General features: G+C 43.6%; 4 protein-coding genes across 5 annotated transcripts; 2 read left to right on the plus strand and 2 right to left on the minus strand.

The window, feature by feature from the left end:
- Positions 1 to 385: 385 nt before the first annotated feature.
- On the plus strand, positions 386 to 3906 carry LOC125521201 (uncharacterized). The gene is made up of 6 exons (XM_048686259.2): positions 386 to 689; positions 1504 to 1586; positions 2277 to 2363; positions 2505 to 2653; positions 2866 to 2997; positions 3477 to 3906. Exons 1-6 carry the CDS (start codon positions 560 to 562, stop codon positions 3664 to 3666), a joined length of 771 nt encoding a protein of 256 aa, XP_048542216.1. The 5' UTR covers positions 386 to 559; the 3' UTR covers positions 3667 to 3906.
- Positions 3907 to 6716: 2810 nt separating this feature from the next.
- LOC125518711 (Putative thiol-disulfide oxidoreductase DCC) lies at positions 6717 to 8723 on the plus strand. Its single transcript, XM_048683539.2, has 3 exons — positions 6717 to 7065; positions 7242 to 7409; positions 8187 to 8723. Exons 1-3 carry the CDS (start codon positions 6816 to 6818, stop codon positions 8414 to 8416), a joined length of 648 nt encoding a protein of 215 aa, XP_048539496.2. The 5' UTR covers positions 6717 to 6815; the 3' UTR covers positions 8417 to 8723.
- Positions 8724 to 8834: 111 nt separating this feature from the next.
- Positions 8835 to 13121, minus strand: POL{LAMBDA} (DNA polymerase lambda (POLL)). Of its 2 annotated transcripts, none has more exons than XM_048683538.2 (14): positions 12861 to 13121; positions 12621 to 12770; positions 12036 to 12389; positions 11587 to 11680; positions 11371 to 11505; positions 10987 to 11027; positions 10725 to 10904; positions 10580 to 10633; positions 10375 to 10463; positions 9940 to 10030; positions 9686 to 9766; positions 9477 to 9544; positions 9300 to 9384; positions 8835 to 9209 (listed from the first exon to the last, which is right to left on the minus strand). In XM_048683538.2, exons 1-14 carry the CDS (start codon positions 12966 to 12968, stop codon positions 9111 to 9113), a joined length of 1629 nt encoding a protein of 542 aa, XP_048539495.2. In that variant the 5' UTR covers positions 12969 to 13121; the 3' UTR covers positions 8835 to 9110. The 2 variants fall into 2 exon arrangements, with proteins under 2 accessions (XP_048539495.2, XP_048539494.2); XM_048683537.2 differs by having other exon boundaries at positions 8837 to 9209; positions 10987 to 11049; positions 11375 to 11505.
- A 92-nt stretch (positions 13122 to 13213) lies between these two features.
- Positions 13214 to 19577, minus strand: LOC125518708 (uncharacterized). The gene is made up of 5 exons (XM_048683536.2): positions 19162 to 19577; positions 18030 to 18126; positions 17882 to 17925; positions 17662 to 17751; positions 13214 to 17026 (listed from the first exon to the last, which is right to left on the minus strand). Exons 1-5 carry the CDS (start codon positions 19300 to 19302, stop codon positions 13592 to 13594), a joined length of 3807 nt encoding a protein of 1268 aa, XP_048539493.2. The 5' UTR covers positions 19303 to 19577; the 3' UTR covers positions 13214 to 13591.
- Positions 19578 to 20076: the final 499 nt, after the last annotated feature.

The raw sequence follows: 20076 nt of genomic DNA on the forward strand, positions 1-20076 counted from the left end.
TGGTATTTCAGTACAGTGGGTGCGTGCCACACAACCTGATAGAAGAATAAAGATGACTTGGCTTAGGTGATCACATCTAATTTTTCCGCAGACTTGCTTAGGTGGATGGTTGCACGTTGATTGACGATGCGGATAGCCTGCATATCAAGGGAAATAGGTTAGTGAAGATGAACTATTTTAGATAATATAGACAGACGTGCCATGCGTGGACCTTGAAGTGAGCACAGCTCGTTTATAAAATGGGCCGACCTGGGCCATGCCGTGCAGACACGTTTAATGGGGGCGGGCCGTGCTGGGTCGTGCCGGCCCATTTCGCCAGGTCTGGATAGAACTCCCTGAATTACACGCAAACTCATTTTTTCTGTGTCTCAATTTCATTTTTATTTTTCCTCCCAGCCTCCCCCTTTTTCCTCCCGTGCGCCTCGTCGTCCTCCTCTCGCTTCTCCTACCTTCCTTCTAGAAACCTCCCCTCCCCTCCCCCGAGATCTCCCGGCGCCACACAGCTGCTCCCTCCACCCCCCACCTCGCCCTCTCCTTCCCTCTCCGTGCTTGTGCGACGATGGATGAGTGGGTTCGCCAAGCAGAGGCGTGGGCGGGCCAAGCAGAGCACTGGATCCGCCAGCAACCCCCGGAGCAGATTTACGTCGCGGTCGCCGTGATTATTGTAACGATTCTGGTGCTGGTCGCAGGTGAAATGCCAAACCCCCCTGAGTCCCGCGGTATTGTGCTTGCTGTTAGGAAACCTAGGTAGATGTGGAAGGTAGTGACGGGGAACTGGCTTGAGTACGCTTTCAAATTTGCCTGGAAGCAATTTATGTGTGATAGTTGTCCCTTTTGTTTGACGTATTAACTAGCTGAGGATCTGGAGTGAGTGACCAATTTTGTAGTTAGCTGTAGTTATACTGACACTGGGTTCAAATGTGATTGAAGCACAATCGATTCCGTGCCTTGGATCATGCGGAGAATTGTCGTACAGTTGTAATTCATAGTATTCTGTGATGGGCTGGTAATTTTGGAATTGAACTAACTTGAGTGGAAGCAGAGATACTGGAAGCTCTAGTTAAACTTCATGCTTCAGCTGATTATGGTACATGCTTTGCTGTGCATTACAAGTTGTAACAAGGTAGGAGTGATGCCCTGTTGATTCATCCATATTATTTGTGCATGTGCCTTGTAGAATGATAATACTGCCAGATGTTACAGTTAACAAGTTCTCAAATGTCAGGGCATCTGACAATGGCAATGACATTATAATATGCGTGGCACTAAAAAAAAGGAGGGACTAGTGTTTCTTAATCTAGAGATAAGTTATATTCAAAAGTGTGACATTATTACTCCTCGTTAATGTCTTAGTGTATATAATGGGTGCACCCAATGATGTAAAATGTCTTGCTGTATTCATTATGCTTGCTTAGGTTTCTGCTTTTGCGATATATTATTTCATTGGTACTATTTGTGTAGTAATTAACACGCAGTTGCTTTGTATGTTTGATTGTTTAACAGCTTCTTGTCTGAAATCATCGAAACCTAACACCATAGTTCTATCCGGGCTTAGTGGCAGCGGCAAAACTGTTCTTTTCTATCAGGTATCATTCCAATTCTGTATGTGGTCCTCTTTCTTTTGTGCATCCCCTTATCTAGTGATACAACTTTTCAACTCCTCATGGATTAACATGATATCATAAAGTATGACGAGAGTAATGGCCATGCATGCCTTGCCTCACAAACTTGATTGCTGCTGTTTATCTCTGTGTTGTCAAGTTTTAGAAGTTAGGCATAACAGGTGTTACTCTGACAGAGGCCTTAATTTCAAAACTGACATCCGGTGTCTGATTTGCCAATGATTTTTTCGATATAGCATATGACATTTGTGAATTGACATGGATTTCAGTTTTCTGATTTGGTAAAAAAGATGGGGCATGTGTCTATGACTAACACCGAGAATGATGTTATGATATTCTGTTTGCAATTTGCTCTTGTATATGCTTCCTTTGACGCAATTTGTTCAGTAGCTTATGACATGGCCTTTTAGCTGAATTTCCACTCAGGTTGCGTTGGTGCCATACTGTTATCTGTCGTGCATCTCTTGCCTCGCCCCCTTGATTTTACTGTATATATGATTTTATATAGTGCATGCCTGCATGGCAAGATTTTGGAGAACAAAGACTACTTTTCATTTCCTTTTTTAGTTTTAGTTATCTTTCCAGTGGAGGAATTACACAGTTTCTTTGTATTATCTTTTGGTTTTGTGCTAATTTTCCATCTCTCGTTTTTAGCTTCGCGATGGATCATCACATCAGGGAACCGTGACTTCGATGACACATAACAATGCTACATTTGTTCTGCACTCGGAGCTGGAAAGGGTTAGAACTTTTTGGAGATGAATCCCTGCTACACCTTGATATTAATATAACTATGTAGAATCAAGGCTACCGTTTTCTTATAGAAACATATGTTTGCTGACTGCAAGATTTTTACTTACTTTGTTCCCTTCCACTCAACAGAAAGGCAAAGTAAAACCTGTTCATGTTATCGATGTTCCTGGTCATGCAAGGCTGAAATCGAAGCTTGATGAAGTCCTGCCTCAGGCAGCTGGGATTGTTTTTGTCGTGGATGCTCTAGATTTCTTGTCTAGCATGCAAGCTGCTGCGGAGTAATTTTGCTGACCTACTTTCTGTTATTTGGTGTTGTTTGGAAAATTTGATGGTGTCCAATTTCGCAAACTTTGATTGTCAACCCAATCATATGCTGTATTCAAACTAGGAGTGTGACTAGGACCTTATTTCATATTCAAACATGTATAAAAATGTTTGATCTGATGCAGTTCGTACCGCCTGACAGTTTTCTCTTTAACTCTCACGACAGGTACTTGTATGACATTTTGACGAAGGCAACTGTAGTGAAGAAAAGGATTCCTGTTCTGATATTCTGCAACAAGACAGATAAAGTTACAGCTCACTCAAAGGAGTTCATCAAGAAGCAGTTGGAGAAAGAAGTGTATGTTTCATTTTTCATATTCAACATTCTTGCATGGTTGGAACTTAGAATGCATCATCTTGGGTTGGCGTGTTTAATAATTCTGTGAATTTATAGGTATTGGCTAGATTAGTACTGTAACTTGAATGTATTTGTTTGTTTTTGTGTATATTATGCTGCAAAAAATGTTTACATACATGTATATTCTATCCACATTTCCGTGATCCTGGTACAGTTGAGGTCGCTCTGTAAATTCTGTGAATTATATGTATTGGCTAGATTAATAGTGCAGCTTGAATGAACTCGTTTGTTTTTTGTGTATATTATGCTGCCAAAAAAAATGCTTACATACATGTATATTCTACTGATATTTCCCTGATCCTGGAACATCGGAGGTCACTCTGTAACCACTCATATATCTTGAAACACCTGAGGGAGCATAACAGAACCATTTGCATTGACTGACTGACACAAACTTGTGCTAAATTTTTTTTTTGTAGAAACAAGCTCCGGGAATCAAGGAACGCCATATCATCCGCTGACATCAGTGATGAAGTCCAACTTGGGTTACCTGGAGAGGCATTCAACTTCAGCCAGTGCCAGAACAAGGTGATAGTTGATGAAGGTGCTGGTCTGACTGGTGATGTTTCAGCAGTTGAGCAGTTCATCCGCGAGTATGTGAAGCCATAGAGTCATCTTTCACCCCATCGTCATAGTAGTGACTAATGTTTCTGCAGAAGTGTAATCTGAGCTGTGACTAATTTTGGCCTGACGAAAGAAGGAAAAGTGGGAAACCATCAGCATGATCCCTTCCCATTAAATCTACTGTTGTCCTGACTTGACTTTGTGAGACATAGCAAATTGCATTGGTAGCTTCCTGACGAACGTTTGAGGATTCAGAACCTGATCTGTTATAGAAATATTGTTGAACATTAGTTGTTATGTATTACTCCCTCCGTCCCACAATATAAGACGGATTTGCAAGTTGTTTTAGCTTGCAAAAACATCTTACACTGTGGACGGAGGGAGTAGGTTTTATTTCATTCTTGTCCCTAGTCACATTCCTTTTTTGGGCAGGATAGTAGAACAGCTCGATGGTGTTCTTTGTGTGCCTCCCAGTCATCGTAATTAAAGAACAAATAGGTGCGAATCAATCAATGTATATTTCCTTGAGCCATGACTTGCGAGTCATCTACTGGCTAATTTGGAGCAGCTGCAATGCTATGAATTCAGAATTGTATGGTGTGGCTTCGTGCTTAACATTTATATGGACATGCCTGTGGAAAGTTTTACTCTTGAACTACTGTTCCAATCAGATTAGCTGGAAGTTTTTGTGAATTTTGGTGTAATATATACTTAAATTTGCAAATAATTTATACTTATACGCCGGAGATACGACGATTTTTTGGGGACGCTCAAGGACTTTTGTGGTTCGGGTGTTGTCTTTGGTGGTGGTTTTTTTAGCATCAGTACAGACACAAGCGCTCATATACACGCGCATACACTCATCCCTATGAACGCATACACGCACACCCTACTTCTATGAGCACCTCCGAGAGACTGAGCCGACATATCACTGTCCACCAAACCATCTCAACCACAGATTGGTTCGCGTCTTTGGTGGTGGTTAGAGTGTTGTTGTTGCGAGTATTTCATCATTACAATAGGGTCTTTGTTTATATATTTTTCTTGTTCTTGGCTGTGTGCATCGTCTTTCGATATCTTGTTGGTGCAGAGGCTGGGTGTAATTGGTATCTTCGTGATATTAATATATTCCACTTTAAAAAAAAGGTAAATACACCCGAAGTCATAGAACTTGCACACGATGGTCAGTTTGATGCACAAACTTGTAAAATACATGTTTCCGGTCATCAAACTTGTACAAGCGTTCATATACGATCACATTTCATGTACACGGACGTATCCATAGGCTATGTGGCATTCCAGTGTGGCCAAGGCCCATTGTCATTTGTTGTAGCATGTAGATCTGCAGAGAAGCCTTTGGCTTTTTTTATTTTCGTATTAAGCCTCTAAAAATAAAATGAAAAAACAAGCGATGTGGGGTCTTGAAGCTGCAACGTGTCCTAGTAGTCACACGGACAACCACCAAACTACTGATCATTCATGTCTATGTAGCATGACTAATTTCTGTATCATATAAACATTGACTGAAAATAATTTTTACAAGAAATGTAACACGGAAAAAATGAGCACCGTGACTCGACCATGTGACCTTGTACTTAAGGTTAACTAACATTACCACCGACAACACAACACGTCCAGATGTAAGAAAACAATTTATATTCTTGTGTCTGTGACATTCAAAAAATATTTATGTGTTACAAAAAAGGTACGCAGCATTTTAAAAGTTTCAAAAACTTGTATTTGGAAAAATGTTAATCAACACAACACGTCCATATTAACATTTTTTCAAATACAAGTTTTGAAACTTATGTGTATTGAAACATATACTCCATGTGATACATATATGTTTTGATGTTTTAAATACTTCAGTATACATCTATGTTTTGATACACATATATTTTAAATACTCCAGTATACATCTATGTTTGGAGTATTTAAAAAATATATGCTTAATACTTTTTAAGTGTATGATTGGCATTTTTTTCAAATACAAGTTTTGAAAAGTTTTGAAACTTTTTTCAACTATGTTTTTAACATTTTCGGATGGTGCGAAACATTTTAAAGCTACACAAACTGTTTTATACATTGTATAGGCATTTAAAAATTGTCATGACCAGTTTTTTTGGAATGCATGAACATTTTTAAAATGCAACGTATCATTTTTAATTACACAAATGTGGTTTACAATGTTTACTTTTTTTAAATGTCACACACCTTTTTTTGTAACACATAAACATTTATTAAATATCACAAACACAATAATATAATATTTTTTCTTACATAGAACAAGAAGGAATAACAACGTGAAAAATATTTGTCCCATTTGATATGTTGTGTTGTCGAAGCCCGGTGGTAATCTTAGTTAACGTTGACCACGAGGTCACATAGTCGAGCCATGGTGCTCCCTTTTTTGGGGTTACATTTCTTGCAAAATTGATTTTTCGGCCGTGTTTATATGATATAAAAACTATTCGTGATATCTAGACATGAATGGTCATTGGTTTGATGGTTGTTAACCCAAGCCTAGTAGGGACACGTCCCTAGTTTGTAACCGAACCATCCTTTATTTTTCCATTTTATTTTAGGGGCTTTATACATAAATAAAAAATTATTTTATTTTAGGGGCTTAATAATTTAAAAAATAGGTGCATAATACATAAATAAAGAAAAAGCCTACAGATCTACCATGCGTGGTGGGCTTACAGTGGGCCCTGGCCATGCTGGTATGCCACATAGGCCATAGATACATCTGCGTACATGGAATGCGACCGTATATGAACGTTTGTGCAAGTTTGATGACCAGAAACACGTATTTTACAATTTTGTGCACCAAACTGACCGTCACGTGCAAGTTCTATGACTCCTGGTGTATTTACCTCTTAAAAAAACATCCCAAAGTCGAGTTATTCCAAAAAAAAAATCAAGTTCACGTGAAGACTTACATTTAAGACCAGAGAATAATAAAAAAATGCATAAAAAGGACAGAAAGGAAAAGGCCCACCACATTCGACTTGCTCTCCAAGCGAAGCAGCCCCGGGGATCCGCGGTCAGCGTTGAAAAGGGGACGGTGAGAAAAAAAAACAGAAGAGAAAGTGTTCAGCAACCTGAAGCAGAGGGGAAGGAACAAGAAAGGGAAACCCAGACCTGTGTAGAACCGCCACCTCGCCGCGAGGGAGTAAAGGAAGAAAAAAAAAATGCTCGCCCGCACCCTCGTCGCCCGCCTCCGCCCCCGCCTCGCCCCGTCGCTCGCCGGCCTCGGCGGCCGCGCGTCGGCGGGCGCCGCCGCCGCCGCCACCGACATCGTCGTCGACGAGGACGCGCCGCGGCCCCTCGGGCCGCCCGTGCCGGCCGGGGTCGGGGCCGCTGCCGTCGCGGCCACCGTGCCCACCGTCCTGCAGCCGCGCGTGCTCATCTACGACGGCGTCTGCCACCTCTGCCACCGCGGTGAGCGCACGCGGCCCAGCCCTAGGACACACGCTCCTCGATTCCTCATTCCTGGGCACCATTTGGGCTCGAACCGTGGCCTGATTTGGGCCGAGCGATTCGCGTTCGACGGTACTGCTTTGCTGCGCCTGGGAATCGCTTGTGATGTTGAACTGTTCGCGGTTTTTGCAATGCAGGGGTGAAGTGGGTGTTCAGGACGGACAAGCACGCCAAGATCAGGTTCTGCTGCCTGCAGTCCAAGGCCGCGGAGCCGTACCTGAGGCTGGTGGGCATGGACCGGGAGGACGTGCTCCGCCGCGTTCTCTTCATCGAGGGCCCTGAGGCCTACTACGAGGGCTCCACTGGTTAGTATCCTCCTCCTTCAGATTCAGAGCAGGCTTTTCTTGGTAAGTGTGTCCTGTCAAGATTTTTTCTGACAGGTTACTAGCAATGTGATGCTGAGGTGTTTTCATTTTTCGGTGCTGAGAATAGTAGCAGGTAGCTTCACCTGAGATGGAATTCTTGCTTTAAGGGTGAATTCCTGTCATTTTCTGCAGAATGCTAACACGAGTGCCACTTGAATCCTTAGAGTTGGTTTCTATTTCAGTTATCTACTAGTAGAGTATGAAATATGGTAGTATTTGTCATATCTAATGAATTAGGAGCCAATTACCTTGCCCTTCTTGTTGTTTCTTATGAGTCAGGGCACTTGCAGAATTAATCTTTCGATAGGCTTGTGAAGGATAGGGAAGCACCTTACCTATCATTGAACCCATCTATACTTCAGCTTGTTTTGCTGAACTTATTTATGCTATTGTTTGGCCCATCCCTTGGTCAACCAAACGTTATTGCAGTGTTAAACTGTTGTTGCAATTGTGTAAAATTTGAGATATGTAAATACTTAATTAATTTATTTTGTAGTTTAATCAGTCCTTGAGGCATCGGAAATCTGAAAGTATACAAATAGTTTCAGATTTCCATATGCTTGTTGCAAATTATAAACAAGAGCTATGTGGGATATTACTGCACTGAACTGAAAAACATACTCAGTTCAGCAAAAACAATTCGAGTACAATTATTCCATGGCAGTTGATCTCTTGGTTGTCATGGCACTGAACATTCTTAACATTTTTGGCTTGCAGCTGCGCTGAAAGTTGCATCATACCTGCCTCTTCCCTACTCGGCGCTGAGCTCCTTGCTGATCATCCCCGTCCCACTGCGTGACGCAGCCTACGATTACATTGCAAGGAATCGGTACGACTGGTTCGGCAAAGATGACAAGTGCCTGGTGATCAAGAACCGGGAGCTTCTCGAGCGTTTCATCGACAGGGAGGAAATGCTCGGTGGCGGTCCCAGCAACAGTTCTTATTGATCACAGCTGTTGCTGCCGCTGTTTGCTTCTCGGTAGGTGTAGGTAGAGGAGATGTAAGTAATCTTCACAATTATGTAGGTGATTGTGGTTAGTTTGACTTGAAGCCTGGAACTTGAGCTCCGTTTTCAGTAAGTAGCTAAAAGTGCTGGCTGGAATGCAGCATATATCGCAACATCGGTCAGATGTTCCCACTTTGCGTGCTAACTTTTAGATCCGGTTAACTTCCAAGGAAGGGGATAGTTTTTGGATCTGGATTATCTTACAGTGCAACAGGCTTTCAAATGCCCTGGGCTTGTCAACATTCTCACGATGTGCTTGTGACATTTTGCCTGCAACTTTACTCTGTATTAAGTACTTTGAAATGCATTTCTTTCTTGTTAAATTCCAGAAAAGCACCATCTTATATGGCCATGTAGTTGCAGAAAACCATGTCTCACAAAGAGAAATACAAGTGTCCATTGTGAAGGCAAAGCGGTTGTGTATAACAAAATAGTTACAGACTTGTCCCTAGATTCATGCGCCACGACGAACATTCCAGCTACTGATCTACAATACAACACAGAACAACAAAATATATACGATCCCGCAAATCTACGTTTGCTGCACACAGGTTTGGAAACAGCTACCAGTGGGCCTGTGGTACAAAGGAGAACAAAACTACACAGGTCTGGGAAAGCTACATTCTTCTTCAGAGCTATAGATTTCGTTCATGAGGCTCCAAGTACGGGAACCCGAGTGTGTCGAACACATCCTTCTCCTCGTGGCAGTTAACTATAGCTTCTGATCTCCCCGCCTGTGAAATTCACGATAAACGATGAAATGCCGACAGAGAAATGAAGGAAGACAGAATTGTAATGACCGACGAACAAGTGTGTGTGCTTACGCGCTTTCCACCACTGCTCTGTGTAGCAAGATACAAACCAGTGTCATCAAGCACGTAGCCCTTGGATTCTGCTAGTATTCTCAATCTGCACGTTGTAATTGTACAAGTTATTCCAAAAGAATAAAGTCGGATTTTCATAACCATGGCATGACGTATGCATAGAGCTCGAATTTATACCGTCGATTTAGAACATCATTTCCAGTCCAGGCTAGCAGCCCGGATGCATACCTGTTCCTTGGGTATACCTGCCAACACCAAAAGGCAGACAGCGATACAAAATGAATTATGGTTTTCAGTTCCAAAAGAAACAAATCGTGCTAACTGAAGAATAAAAACGTCAATATAACTGAATGTATCCCTACTGGAATAGTGGAAGCGCTCCATACCTTGAGATCAATGCGATGCCGCAGCTCACGTCCAGGATATGTGCAAAGACCGAAATATGTGTCAACCCCGCTGTCAGTTCCCTGCATTTCAGACCTTCTTAACACACTTCTTCAGGAAGTTTAGAAAAGACCTTATCAGATACTATAACTTTTTACTTTTTTATCACCACATTGTTTTTTCGGATTATTACTTATATGCTATCTCTTCCATATAATATATCTTCCCAAATTCTGTGGAACTGGTGGCTACATACCTCAATACTGTTTATGCTGAAGATAAGATCCTCCCTTAAAAAATTAATGTCCTTCAGCCTCTGAACAAACTTCGGCAGGAAACCTACATGACTGCAAAGAATTGTAGAGTCGAATCACAACTTCTTGTACTACCAAACTGTAATTGCATAAATACGAATTGCCATCCTTATAGCGGAGAATATGTCATCAATCTAAACTTGCAAGTTACAAGAATGAGATAACAATGTTGTATAACTAAACTGCTCCTCAGACTGATTGTGAGGTTCTGTCTTATCCTCTTTTTTTATTTTCCTAGCTAGTGTTGAATTCAATAGAATATTATAGCTTACACTGAGTAGACCATAGTAGCATACATTCTCCCGATATGTAAATATAAAATCATTAGACAAGGTCTGTCCGGTTCGAAACCTGGTTGCACATGCTTTGAAGTATACCTTTTACCATCATCATGAGTAATTACAATATCCATGTCGCCGCAAGATGATTTTCCACGTCTGTATGATCCTCCGCATACAATTATTACCTTCAAATAATAATCACACATGACGAATTTAGAAATAACCATAGGAAATTGATTGGCCTTAACAGCTTATGTGTGTTCTGCACAAATAGTTCCTCAAAATGGTCTCTGTAACTCACTCCAGGCAAGATATCCTTCCCAACATCTTGCAAAAGCTTCTCCATCTCACTGACCTAGAGAAGAAAAGAATGTAATGTGAGCTGTGTTGCATGGCTGAGTCAAAAATCTATTAACTAATGGAAAACAAGTCCACGAATTACATACCTCATGCCGAGGGATTCTTTGTCTGATATCATCAAAGAATTTTAAGCCAGTCCTTTGAGCATATGTAAGTGAGTCATCTTTCCGAAGGTCATCAAGAGTACGGTGTCCTTTATCATATAACTTAAGAGCAGTTGCAGGACCAACACCCCAAACTTCACCGAATAGGCTGACAGTCCGTACCTTCAAAATTATGCAAATCTATTATCAGGACATGCAATTGAATAATGCTTAAGAATGTAGTCCTAGCTCATAATTAGGTTACCTTTTCATCATTCTCAAAGTGTTCCAGTTTGGAAAGCTTCCCTGTTGTCACTATTTCATTAATCTGTGAATCAAATGATGAATGCAAAATCAATCTTTTCTTGGAACTTCTATGTTCAAATTCCATTTGGCCCATACTACAACTGTTCAGCATCATCTGGCACCTTTAGGTTTTATGCTATCAGCGAAAATGGCAACAGTTCTTTCCAGTAAAAAAGACAAAGAAATTAAGCCCATCATATTATTATGTAACAGGAAGGAGTATTAGTTTCTTTTACATTGGAGTCCAAAATACACTTGACGGCTTGTTAAAATGTTGAAAGAGTTGCGCACTACACTAGCAATCACCAACAAACAGCAAGAAGAATGATAGAATGAGACATACATACATGGTCTTTCAAAGATTTCCCAATGGTGGGGAGGTTTTTAACTTGGTCGCCACTTTCTATTTTGAATGGCAGTTTCTCAATTACGGGAATGGCCTTGTAATAGCTAAATGATCTCCGGTCATCTCCCATGGCTTCAAGAGAAACATAAAATTTCACAACAATCAACAAAATGATGAGAACATTACTTTGTACAATGTGTCGATGTCCTTTACCTCTATATATGTTGATAAGTTTTCCGAAAATCTCAGTGATGTTCCTGTTGAGGTCTGGTGGAGCATATGTTGTGGGTTCCCCAGAAGAAGCTTCCTGGTTGTATGACTAATGAATTAGCATGCAAAGCAGAAAACCCCATCTATGCCAAAATGAGATAAAGCCCAGAACTGAGAAGTGAAGACTTTCAAGTTTGCACACTCCATGGATGAAAACTTGATTAGATATAAAGTTGCTTGCCAATGGGCAACAGGGTTGAATTCCAATATTCAACAGACATAAGTACAATCTATAGCTCAAAGTTCATTAGAAATAATATTCTTCTTTTTTGATGGCTCACCGTGTATAAACTTTGACAAACTATAGAAGAATATGTGTGTCAAAATAAGCTAATTTAAGCTTTAGAGAAAAGATGGTTCAGGCACATTGGTTTATCAGGTCATGCTTATACCTCAATATCAAGAGACCCTACGGTGTCCTTGGTATCCCCAGAGCTAGTCTGGCTATGTGCAAGCTGGCCAGGCCCCTTTTGGACACCAGAACCATCATGCACATGTGTACTGGCGTCTTGATGCTCTCTGGTAGCTAGCTCTTTCTTCACACCCTGTCCACCAGTTCCTTTGTGATTCTCAGGATCCTCGGATGACATTTTGCTCCTCTTCGCGGGATTGGACGCGCCTGTACCTCCGGCACCAGCTGCCTTTTTGGGTTTAAATTCCTCTTCGTAGTTGATGGTGAACTTGTGCTCGGGCAGCCTCTCGCCAGACTTGAGGCATTCCTCCAGCCAATCGAAGGACACAACACTCTGCGATGAAAATCCAATGCTCGGGTGAATACAGGCACTCGCTGCAGCCTCTCAGAAGGCTTCCCATACTAGCAGGGATATTTGACACCCACATTACTTTGGCAAGTGCCCCAAAGGACTAATAGCAAAACTTTCACAGCTCAATGCAGATGCACCATTGCGCATAGGAGAGAGTGGAGAGACTAGGGTTATACGGAGCCGAAGGGGGCCGGAGAGAGCGGCTAGTATTACCCCCTGGAAACGGTGGAGCCAGTCGGCGGTGAGCTCCCGGAGCAGCGCCTTGGCGTCGGCGGCGAGCACGTGGTTGATCCTGGCGCCCTTGGCGTCGGCGTCCTTCTTCTCGAGCCGGCCCCCCATCTGCACCAGCTTCTGCTTCCACACCTGCGAGGGCCGCCGCCGCAATCCAAAAAAACCTAAGCAAGAATGGAAGGCGAATCGGAGGGGCGGCGGAAGGGGGGGAGAAGCGGCGACCTCGAGGCGGCGGGACTGCACGCCGTGGGGCACGAAGAAGGCGGAGACGCCGCGGAATATCCCCTCGGCGTCCCTCGGCGGCTCCGCCGGCTTCCGCTTCGGCGCCATCGGAGCTCTCCTCGCTCCCTCCCTCCCTCCGTCCGTCGCCGCTGGGGTTTTTGAGGTTTTAGGTTGTTCTAGCACTTTTTCCTTATGGAAGGTTGTTCTGAATATCTATCTGGCCACACCACATCTGCATGAGGGCATACATTGCTGCTGAGCTTCGAGTCTTCGACCACAGGACAGAGCAAACACTCAAATATCTATCTATCTAGCCATAGCACACAGGCAAAGCAATTCTGAAACAGCTCAGGTTCAGCAAGCACAAACAAATCTGAACCAAACTGTCATGTACATCATCTGATATACAACAAAAATATGAGCAACAAACCAAACCACACCAACAGAAATATCTGTCGTAAAAAGGTAAAAGACCACAATGCTGCCCTCCTCCTAATGTGGGGAGGGGCTTATTGCTTGTGAGTGAGTAAACCAAGTAAATACCCTCCCTATCCTTCTCTCTTTTCTCCCTCAAATTTTACAACTCAAGCATTGTACAGACAAAAACAAACAAAAATGGCACGCAAAACTATCAAACAACGGTAGTATCGATCCTTCTCCCGGTTAAAAACTGTTTACTGAAGCTCACTAACAGGGATGTCTGTGCTCGGCTAACCACTGTCCCGGTGAGCTCAGGCTGATGTGTTTGTCTCTGTGGCTGGTGAGGGTTTGTCGGTGGCCGAGTCCATGTCGTCGTGCGATGGCGCCTCGATGACAGCATCGTCGTGCGACGGCTTCTCGCTGGCTGCGCCTTCTTCCTCTTCCTCTGAAGGTTTGTCAGTGACTGGCTTCTCAAGAGACGTGATATCCTCTGATGACTTCACAGTGGCGTCTTCTTTCTCCTCCGATGGTTTCTCGATATCTGTTCTGTCGTTTGATGGCTCAGCACTGGCTTCATCTTCCACTGATGGTTTGTCGGTGACTGGCTCCTCAACAGCCATGCTGTCCTCTGATGGCTTATCAAGATCCACTCTCTCGTCTGATGGCTCAGCACCCACCTTGTCTTCCTCTGAAGGTTTGTCAGCGGTTGGTTTCTCAAGAGCCACGCTGTCCTCTACTGGCTTCATAGCATCATCTTTTTCCTCTGATGGCTTCTCGAGATCCACTGTGTTGTTTGATGGCTCAGCACTCACCTCATCTTCCTCCGAAGGATTCTTACGAGCTGCATTGTCTTCTGCTGGCTCCACACCTACCTCACCTTCATCTGATGGCTTCTCAGGAGTAACGGCATCCTCTGATGGCTTCTCGGGAGCTGAGCTGTCCTCTGATATCTCAACGATGGCCTCACCGACATATGTGGGTTCTTCGACAGATGTGGCGCTTTCTGGTGTTGTATCTAATGCAATGCTTTGAGGCAGTGTCTCATCAGAAATTTCACGCTGTGCAGGTTCCTCGGTGGCAGTGCTGATCTTTGGAGTGCTTTCAGGCAGTGTTTCAGTAGCTAAGCTACTTTCTGATGGATTATCAGTAACAACGTTAGTCTCAGTTTTGAGTGGCTTCTCAATAGATACATCCTTTTGAGGTTCCAATGGCTGATCAGTTAAATTATGAGGAGCTGCATCCATTTGACGTTCTGATCGCTCCTCAGGCTCTGATGGCTGTCCGGATGATTCAACAGCAGCTGCATCACCTTGAGACTCAGATAGCTTCTCAGTAGACACGTTACTTTGATGGACTACTGGTTCCTCCACTGATGCGTCACTTTGAGGTTCTGGTAGCTGCTCAGCCGACTGATCAGCAGTTGCATCTGTTTGTGGTTCTGATAACTTCACGGCAGCTGTGTCAAATTGAAGCTGCAATGACTCCTCAGCAATTGCATCACTACTAGGCTCTGTTTGATCCTTGTCATCTGCTTCATGCTGAGATTCCAATGGCTGCTCTGTAGATGCATCTTCTTGTTGTTGCAATGGTTGCTCCACTGGAACCTCTGCCGGTGCAACACTTTGAGATTCTGATGACTGCTCAATGCCTGCATCATTTTTAGATTCCATTATCTGGTCAGTTGCCTCTTGAGGAACCACAGCGTCTTGGGATTCCAACGTCTGCTCAACAGTTAGCTTACTTTGAGACTCTGACAAGTTCTCACCAGATGCAGCCCCATCTTGCTCTGATGGATCCTTCGTCAGTTCGGCAGAAGAGGCATCAATTTGAGGCTCTGGTATCTTCTTGAGGGAGACATCATCTTGTGTCATCAGGTCCCTTTGTGGTGTAGCATCAGCAATATCTTCACTTTGAAGTTGTTTCTCAACAATATCTTCAGTCTGAAGTTGCTCCTTGGAAGATTCATTCATTTGTAATGGCTTCTCTTGAGAACTTTCTTGTGATGGCTTCCCGGTGATCGAAGCTTTTCGAGGTGCCTTTTCTTGAGAACTTCCTTGTGATGGCTTCTCGGCGGTTGCAGCAATTTGAGGTGTCTTTGCCTCAGATGGCTTCTCTTGAGAACTTTCTTGTGATGGCTTCTCGATGATCGCAGCAGTTTGAGGTGCCTTTTCTTGAGATGGCTTCTCTTGAGAACTTTCTTCCGATCGCTTCTCGGTGATCACAGTGACTTGAGGTGTCTTTTCTTGTAATGGTTTCTCTTGAGAACTTTCTTGTGATGGCTTCTCGATCACTGCCTTGGTTTGCAATGCTTTATTGGTAGCCATATCACTCGCTGCCAGATTTTTTGGAGTTGTACTTCTTTGCCATGACTTCTTCACAGCCATGTTGCTCGGGGCTGGCTTCGTGACGGTCACATTGCTTTGTGTTGTTGTCACAGCTGCTGCTGCACTGCTTTGTGATGGCTTCTCAAACGGCGTGTTACGCTTCCACTGCCGTTTGATCGCTCCAGTACTTTCAGTTTTCTTTGCATCAACTACACTACTCTGGGGTTGCTTCTCGGTTCTCGTGTTGAATTGCCATGGCTTTTTCACTACTACTGCAGTGTCCTCCGAAGGCTTCACATCATCTGCATTAGTTTGTTGAGGTTCCTCACTGGGCTGCTGTAGCACAGCTGCATTAGTTTGTTGAGGTTCCTCACTGGGCTGCTGTAGCACAGCTGCATCGGTTTGTGGAGGTTCCTCACTGGGCTGCTGTAGAACAGTAACCACTGTACTGGTTTCCACTGGTTTCATATCAACCTCACTGCTCTGCAGAGATTTCTCACTGGCTATTCTGCGGCCCCATGGTCTTTTAATTGTTGTGCTGCTATCTAATGGCTTTGTGTCACTCGTCGGTGACGGCTTCTCGGTTGGTCCACTGTTTTGTTTCTGGTTCTCAGCAACCACAGGGCGTTGCCATGTTTTTTTGACCACTTTGCCGCTTTCTGATGGCTTCACATCATCTGCACTGGTTGATGCTGGCTTATCCGATGGTAACATGCTCTGCTGTGGGTTCTCAGTAGCTACACTGTGCTGCCATGACTTTTTTACCCCTGTGCTGCTGTCCGACGGTTTCCCATTAGACCCATTACTGGATGACGGCTTCTCAATGGCTGCATCGCTCGGTGATGGCTTTTCAGTTGATGCACTAATCACTGACGGCTTATTTGTGGGAAGACTGCGTTGCCATGGTTTTCTTATGGCCGCACTGCTTCCTGATGGCTTAGTATCAACCACACTGCTCTGATGTGGCTTCTCGGCACTGCTTTCAAATGGCTTATTGTTAACTACAGGACTCTTTGACTCACTCTCAGTAACACTTTCACTTTCTGCTGACTTCTCGACTGTGCTTTCTGATGGTTTAGGAACATCAATGCTACTCTGCAATGGGTTTTCAGCTGCAACATCATTTTGGGATGGTTTGTCAGCTGTGAGCTCATTTTCTGAGGTCTTCTCACCGATTTCATCACCTTGACCTGGCTTGTTGGTGGCTTCTCCAGTTTCTGGTAGTTTCTCGACAGCCACTTTTGCATTTACAGTGTTCTCCTCGAACTGACTGAAGTTTCCCTTGACCATAAACAACTGAGAATGGTGGGTCTTGCAATAAAGTTTGCCTTCATGTGTGACATTGTTGGATGGGCTGAGTGTACAACCACCATGGGTGCAACGGAAGCATGATTTATGATACGCGCCCCCGTTAAGATCAACCTGAAAGAAATTAGTTGAATCAAAAACAAGTTCAATAAGGTAAATACAGGAAGTGATAGAATGAGAAAGGAAAGACATTCAAAGAAAAAATATTGCTAAAAATGCAAACATTATAGGCATTTATTGGATCTGCCATAGATGCTGATGATAATTAGATGTCACTTCTGCAGCTGTGCACTATGTTATAAGAAGGCGTTAAAGACCCAACACATACTATTGGATTGGTATAACATCTCTTCACCCAAAAAAAAATGATTTGGCTCGTGGGCGAGATATTGATTAGTTCTTTTTTCCTCCCTGCTACTCCCTCCGTAAACTAATATAAGGTTTACAGAGGGAGTACTTGCAAGTGGGATTAGAGAACTGCATTAGATGTGGGAATCTGCCAGATCGTAATTCTAATAATAAACATGACACGTTTTATTACATTTGCAATTGCCATGAAACTAGTCTTGTCATGAATTATGAAAATTTTAGCAAGATGACAGGACAAACGACAATTCTTCTGTACAACTTACAGACACAGTAACTCCGGCCATTATAGAGAGAACCAAATACACAGAATACTTATTTTTCTGGGCAGTTGATGGTTTAATGTGCATTAAAGTAGCAGCCAAAGATTAAATAATACTGACCTTTTCAAGAGGGTACACAGTCTTGTTACAAACTACACACTTGTCTTGCGTGCCAACAAACATACTAGAGAATCTGCTGTTTTGCTGGCCCTGCATTTTGGAAAAATATCAAGGAGGAAATGGACATACTGTTGTGTATATCGCAACATAAGACAAACAATTTCAATACTATGAATATGCTTCAACCACACAAAAGGCGTGTCCTACAGAAGCTCAATACCTTGGGTCCATTTGATTTTTCTGATTTAGCTGATCTTGTCACACCTGACATAATACAGAATTGCTCCCAAATTTAGAGAATAGTATGACAAAATAATCCTGAAAATAAAGACATCTGAGTGCGAATGATCAAGTGTTGCCTTCAGTACCTTCAAAACTTTTTTCCAAACTGCCAGTTGATTTTAATATCTGGTCATAGTGAGGTTTGCAGTACAGGACACCTTCGATGGAAGAATAATTGCTAAACTGCAGAACAAACAAGAAAGAAAAGAAAAGGTTTAGTTAAAATGTTACTTTACTTTTATGTTTCAAAGATGTAGCTTTAGCCACAAACAGGAAAACATGGTACCAGTGCCAAGTAATATGATGTAGCATAAAAGATTTAATGCGAGCATTTCTGCTTTCAGCAAAACAATTAAGTTCTCAAATAATAGAGTATAGACTATGTCAAGCATGTGGTCCGAAGGAATATTCAATAATGCAAGGAGCCCATTTCCAATCTAGGACTAAGAGCGCATATGAACTTAAATTTGTCTTTGGCTTTATCGGTAGTTCATCATGTCAACTGGCTACATCTTTATCATAGCTATAAACTGCTTTTATGCCACTAAAAGAGAATTACAGGGATCATAAAACAGATCAGGGCTCAAGGGGTCCACTCCACCCATGGGCAAATCATCACTGAACTGCATGTGCTATGCTGTCTTGCCCGTTTCTTTAAGGAAAGGCAAGTACAGAGAACTAATCATACTAAATAGTATGACACATTGTGCAACGAAGATGGACTCCTCGAATAAAGTTAAATGCATAATATAACATCATGTCTTTTATTCTAGAAGAAAAGGAATGCCGTTAGAGATGCCTTAAACCGCGTGGCACTCATTACCACTCCCTGCTGAACAACCTGCAGGATGTGAAATGGACAAAATCGTTGCGGTTGACATGAACACGCAGCCTAACTTCATAACTGGCTGTGGTTGAGAAGGAGAAACCCACACAGCAAGTACAAGCACTAACCAACGCATCAATCAACTGAACAATTTGAACAGGGACAGACAATCATAAGCAAGCTAATGATGCCCAGGTACGCATTACTAGTACTTACCTCCCATAAAGCTCGCAATAATAGCCCGAATCACGGGGGGATAAGCATGCAAGCATCTTATAAATCATAGCATCCGTCCTACTTTAGTACTAGCACTTTATTTGTACCATCATCTGAACAGTGGAACTCTAGTTGGCTCGCATGATTCATTCTGGTCAAGGGGGGAGGGAATTGACCTGGAGGGTGCTCTTGCAGTGGTGGCAGCGGAAGCAGGGGCGGTGGTAGGCGCGGCCGTCGGCGGCGAGCTCCTCGACGGGGTACACCTTCTTGCCGCAGGAGGCGCACTTCTGCGTGGTGCCGCCCCACGCCGCCGCCATCCCCTCCCCCTCCCCGTCCGCCTCCCCGTCGCTGGCCAGCGCAGCCCCCGCGTCCCGCTCTTCTCGCCGCCTCGCGATGGCTAGGTGCGTGTGGGAGGAGGAAGGATCGGGGGGAGGGAGGGAGGGAGAGGAGAGGAGAAAGGAGGCGACGATGGGGATGATGATTAGTGGAGGTGAAAGCGGCGGCAGCACAGCTCAGAGCTGCGGAGGGAGGAGAGGGGGGAGGGGGAGGCTTGGCAGAGAGCAGAGAATAACGAGCGGCAGCGCACGCAGCAGCGGAGTTGGTGCGGTGTGCGCTCCTACTTTCGTCAAAAGGGAGAGGGATTTGCTACGCCCACCACTCCACGCTGCTGCATATCCATCCGGCCATTCGGGCGTGTGTCGTGCGGCGTTGATGATGATGATTGAGCACAAAGAAAAAAACATTTATGCTTGTTTTTCCTCCAGGAATAATATGTGCCTTTAGGGCATGTTCAATGCCTAGGCGCTTGCATGGGCGCTTAAGGAAATACAAGAAAAGAAAAATCATATAGCAGCGGTGTTAGCATCCAGTCCTCCAACGGCAATGACAAGGTACAGGTGCTTAACAGGACGCACTTTGTGTCATACCTCGAAAGAAAAAACGGGCTAGCGCCTAGGGCCAGAAGTAGCGTCGACGCTAGCCTGAATACTGGGCTTAGCCGGGAATAGGAAAAAACGGCCGGGATATTAGGCTTAACTACTGGGGATTTGATCCTAGCGCCCAGTCTAAGCGTCCCCGTTGTAGCTGCTCTT

The sequence above is a fragment of the Triticum urartu genome, chromosome 7A (genome assembly GCF_056163025.1).
Source record: "Triticum urartu cultivar PI428250 chromosome 7A, HENAU_Tu73, whole genome shotgun sequence".
In the NCBI taxonomy this organism is placed as follows: domain Eukaryota; kingdom Viridiplantae; phylum Streptophyta; class Magnoliopsida; order Poales; family Poaceae; genus Triticum; species Triticum urartu.

Coding starts and splice junctions, on each gene's coding strand:
- LOC125518711 (XM_048683539.2), top strand. CDS start 6,816: ATGCTCGCCCGCACCCTCGTCGCCCGCCTCCGCCCCCGCCTCGCCCCG. Junction 7,066..7,241: donor CTGCCACCTCTGCCACCGCG/GTGAGCGCACGC, acceptor TTTGCAATGCAG/GGGTGAAGTGGGTGTTCAGG. Junction 7,410..8,186: donor CTACTACGAGGGCTCCACTG/GTTAGTATCCTC, acceptor TTTGGCTTGCAG/CTGCGCTGAAAGTTGCATCA.
- LOC125521201 (XM_048686259.2), top strand. CDS start 560: ATGGATGAGTGGGTTCGCCAAGCAGAGGCGTGGGCGGGCCAAGCAGAG. Junction 1,587..2,276: donor AAACTGTTCTTTTCTATCAG/GTATCATTCCAA, acceptor TCTCGTTTTTAG/CTTCGCGATGGATCATCACA. Junction 2,654..2,865: donor AGCATGCAAGCTGCTGCGGA/GTAATTTTGCTG, acceptor CTCTCACGACAG/GTACTTGTATGACATTTTGA.
- LOC125518708 (XM_048683536.2), bottom strand. CDS start 19,302: ATGGCGGCGGCGTGGGGCGGCACCACGCAGAAGTGCGCCTCCTGCGGC. Junction 17,926..18,029: donor TTTGGAAAAAAGTTTTGAAG/GTACTGAAGGCA, acceptor GTATTATGTCAG/GTGTGACAAGATCAGCTAAA. Junction 17,027..17,661: donor CTGTGTACCCTCTTGAAAAG/GTCAGTATTATT, acceptor AATTTCTTTCAG/GTTGATCTTAACGGGGGCGC.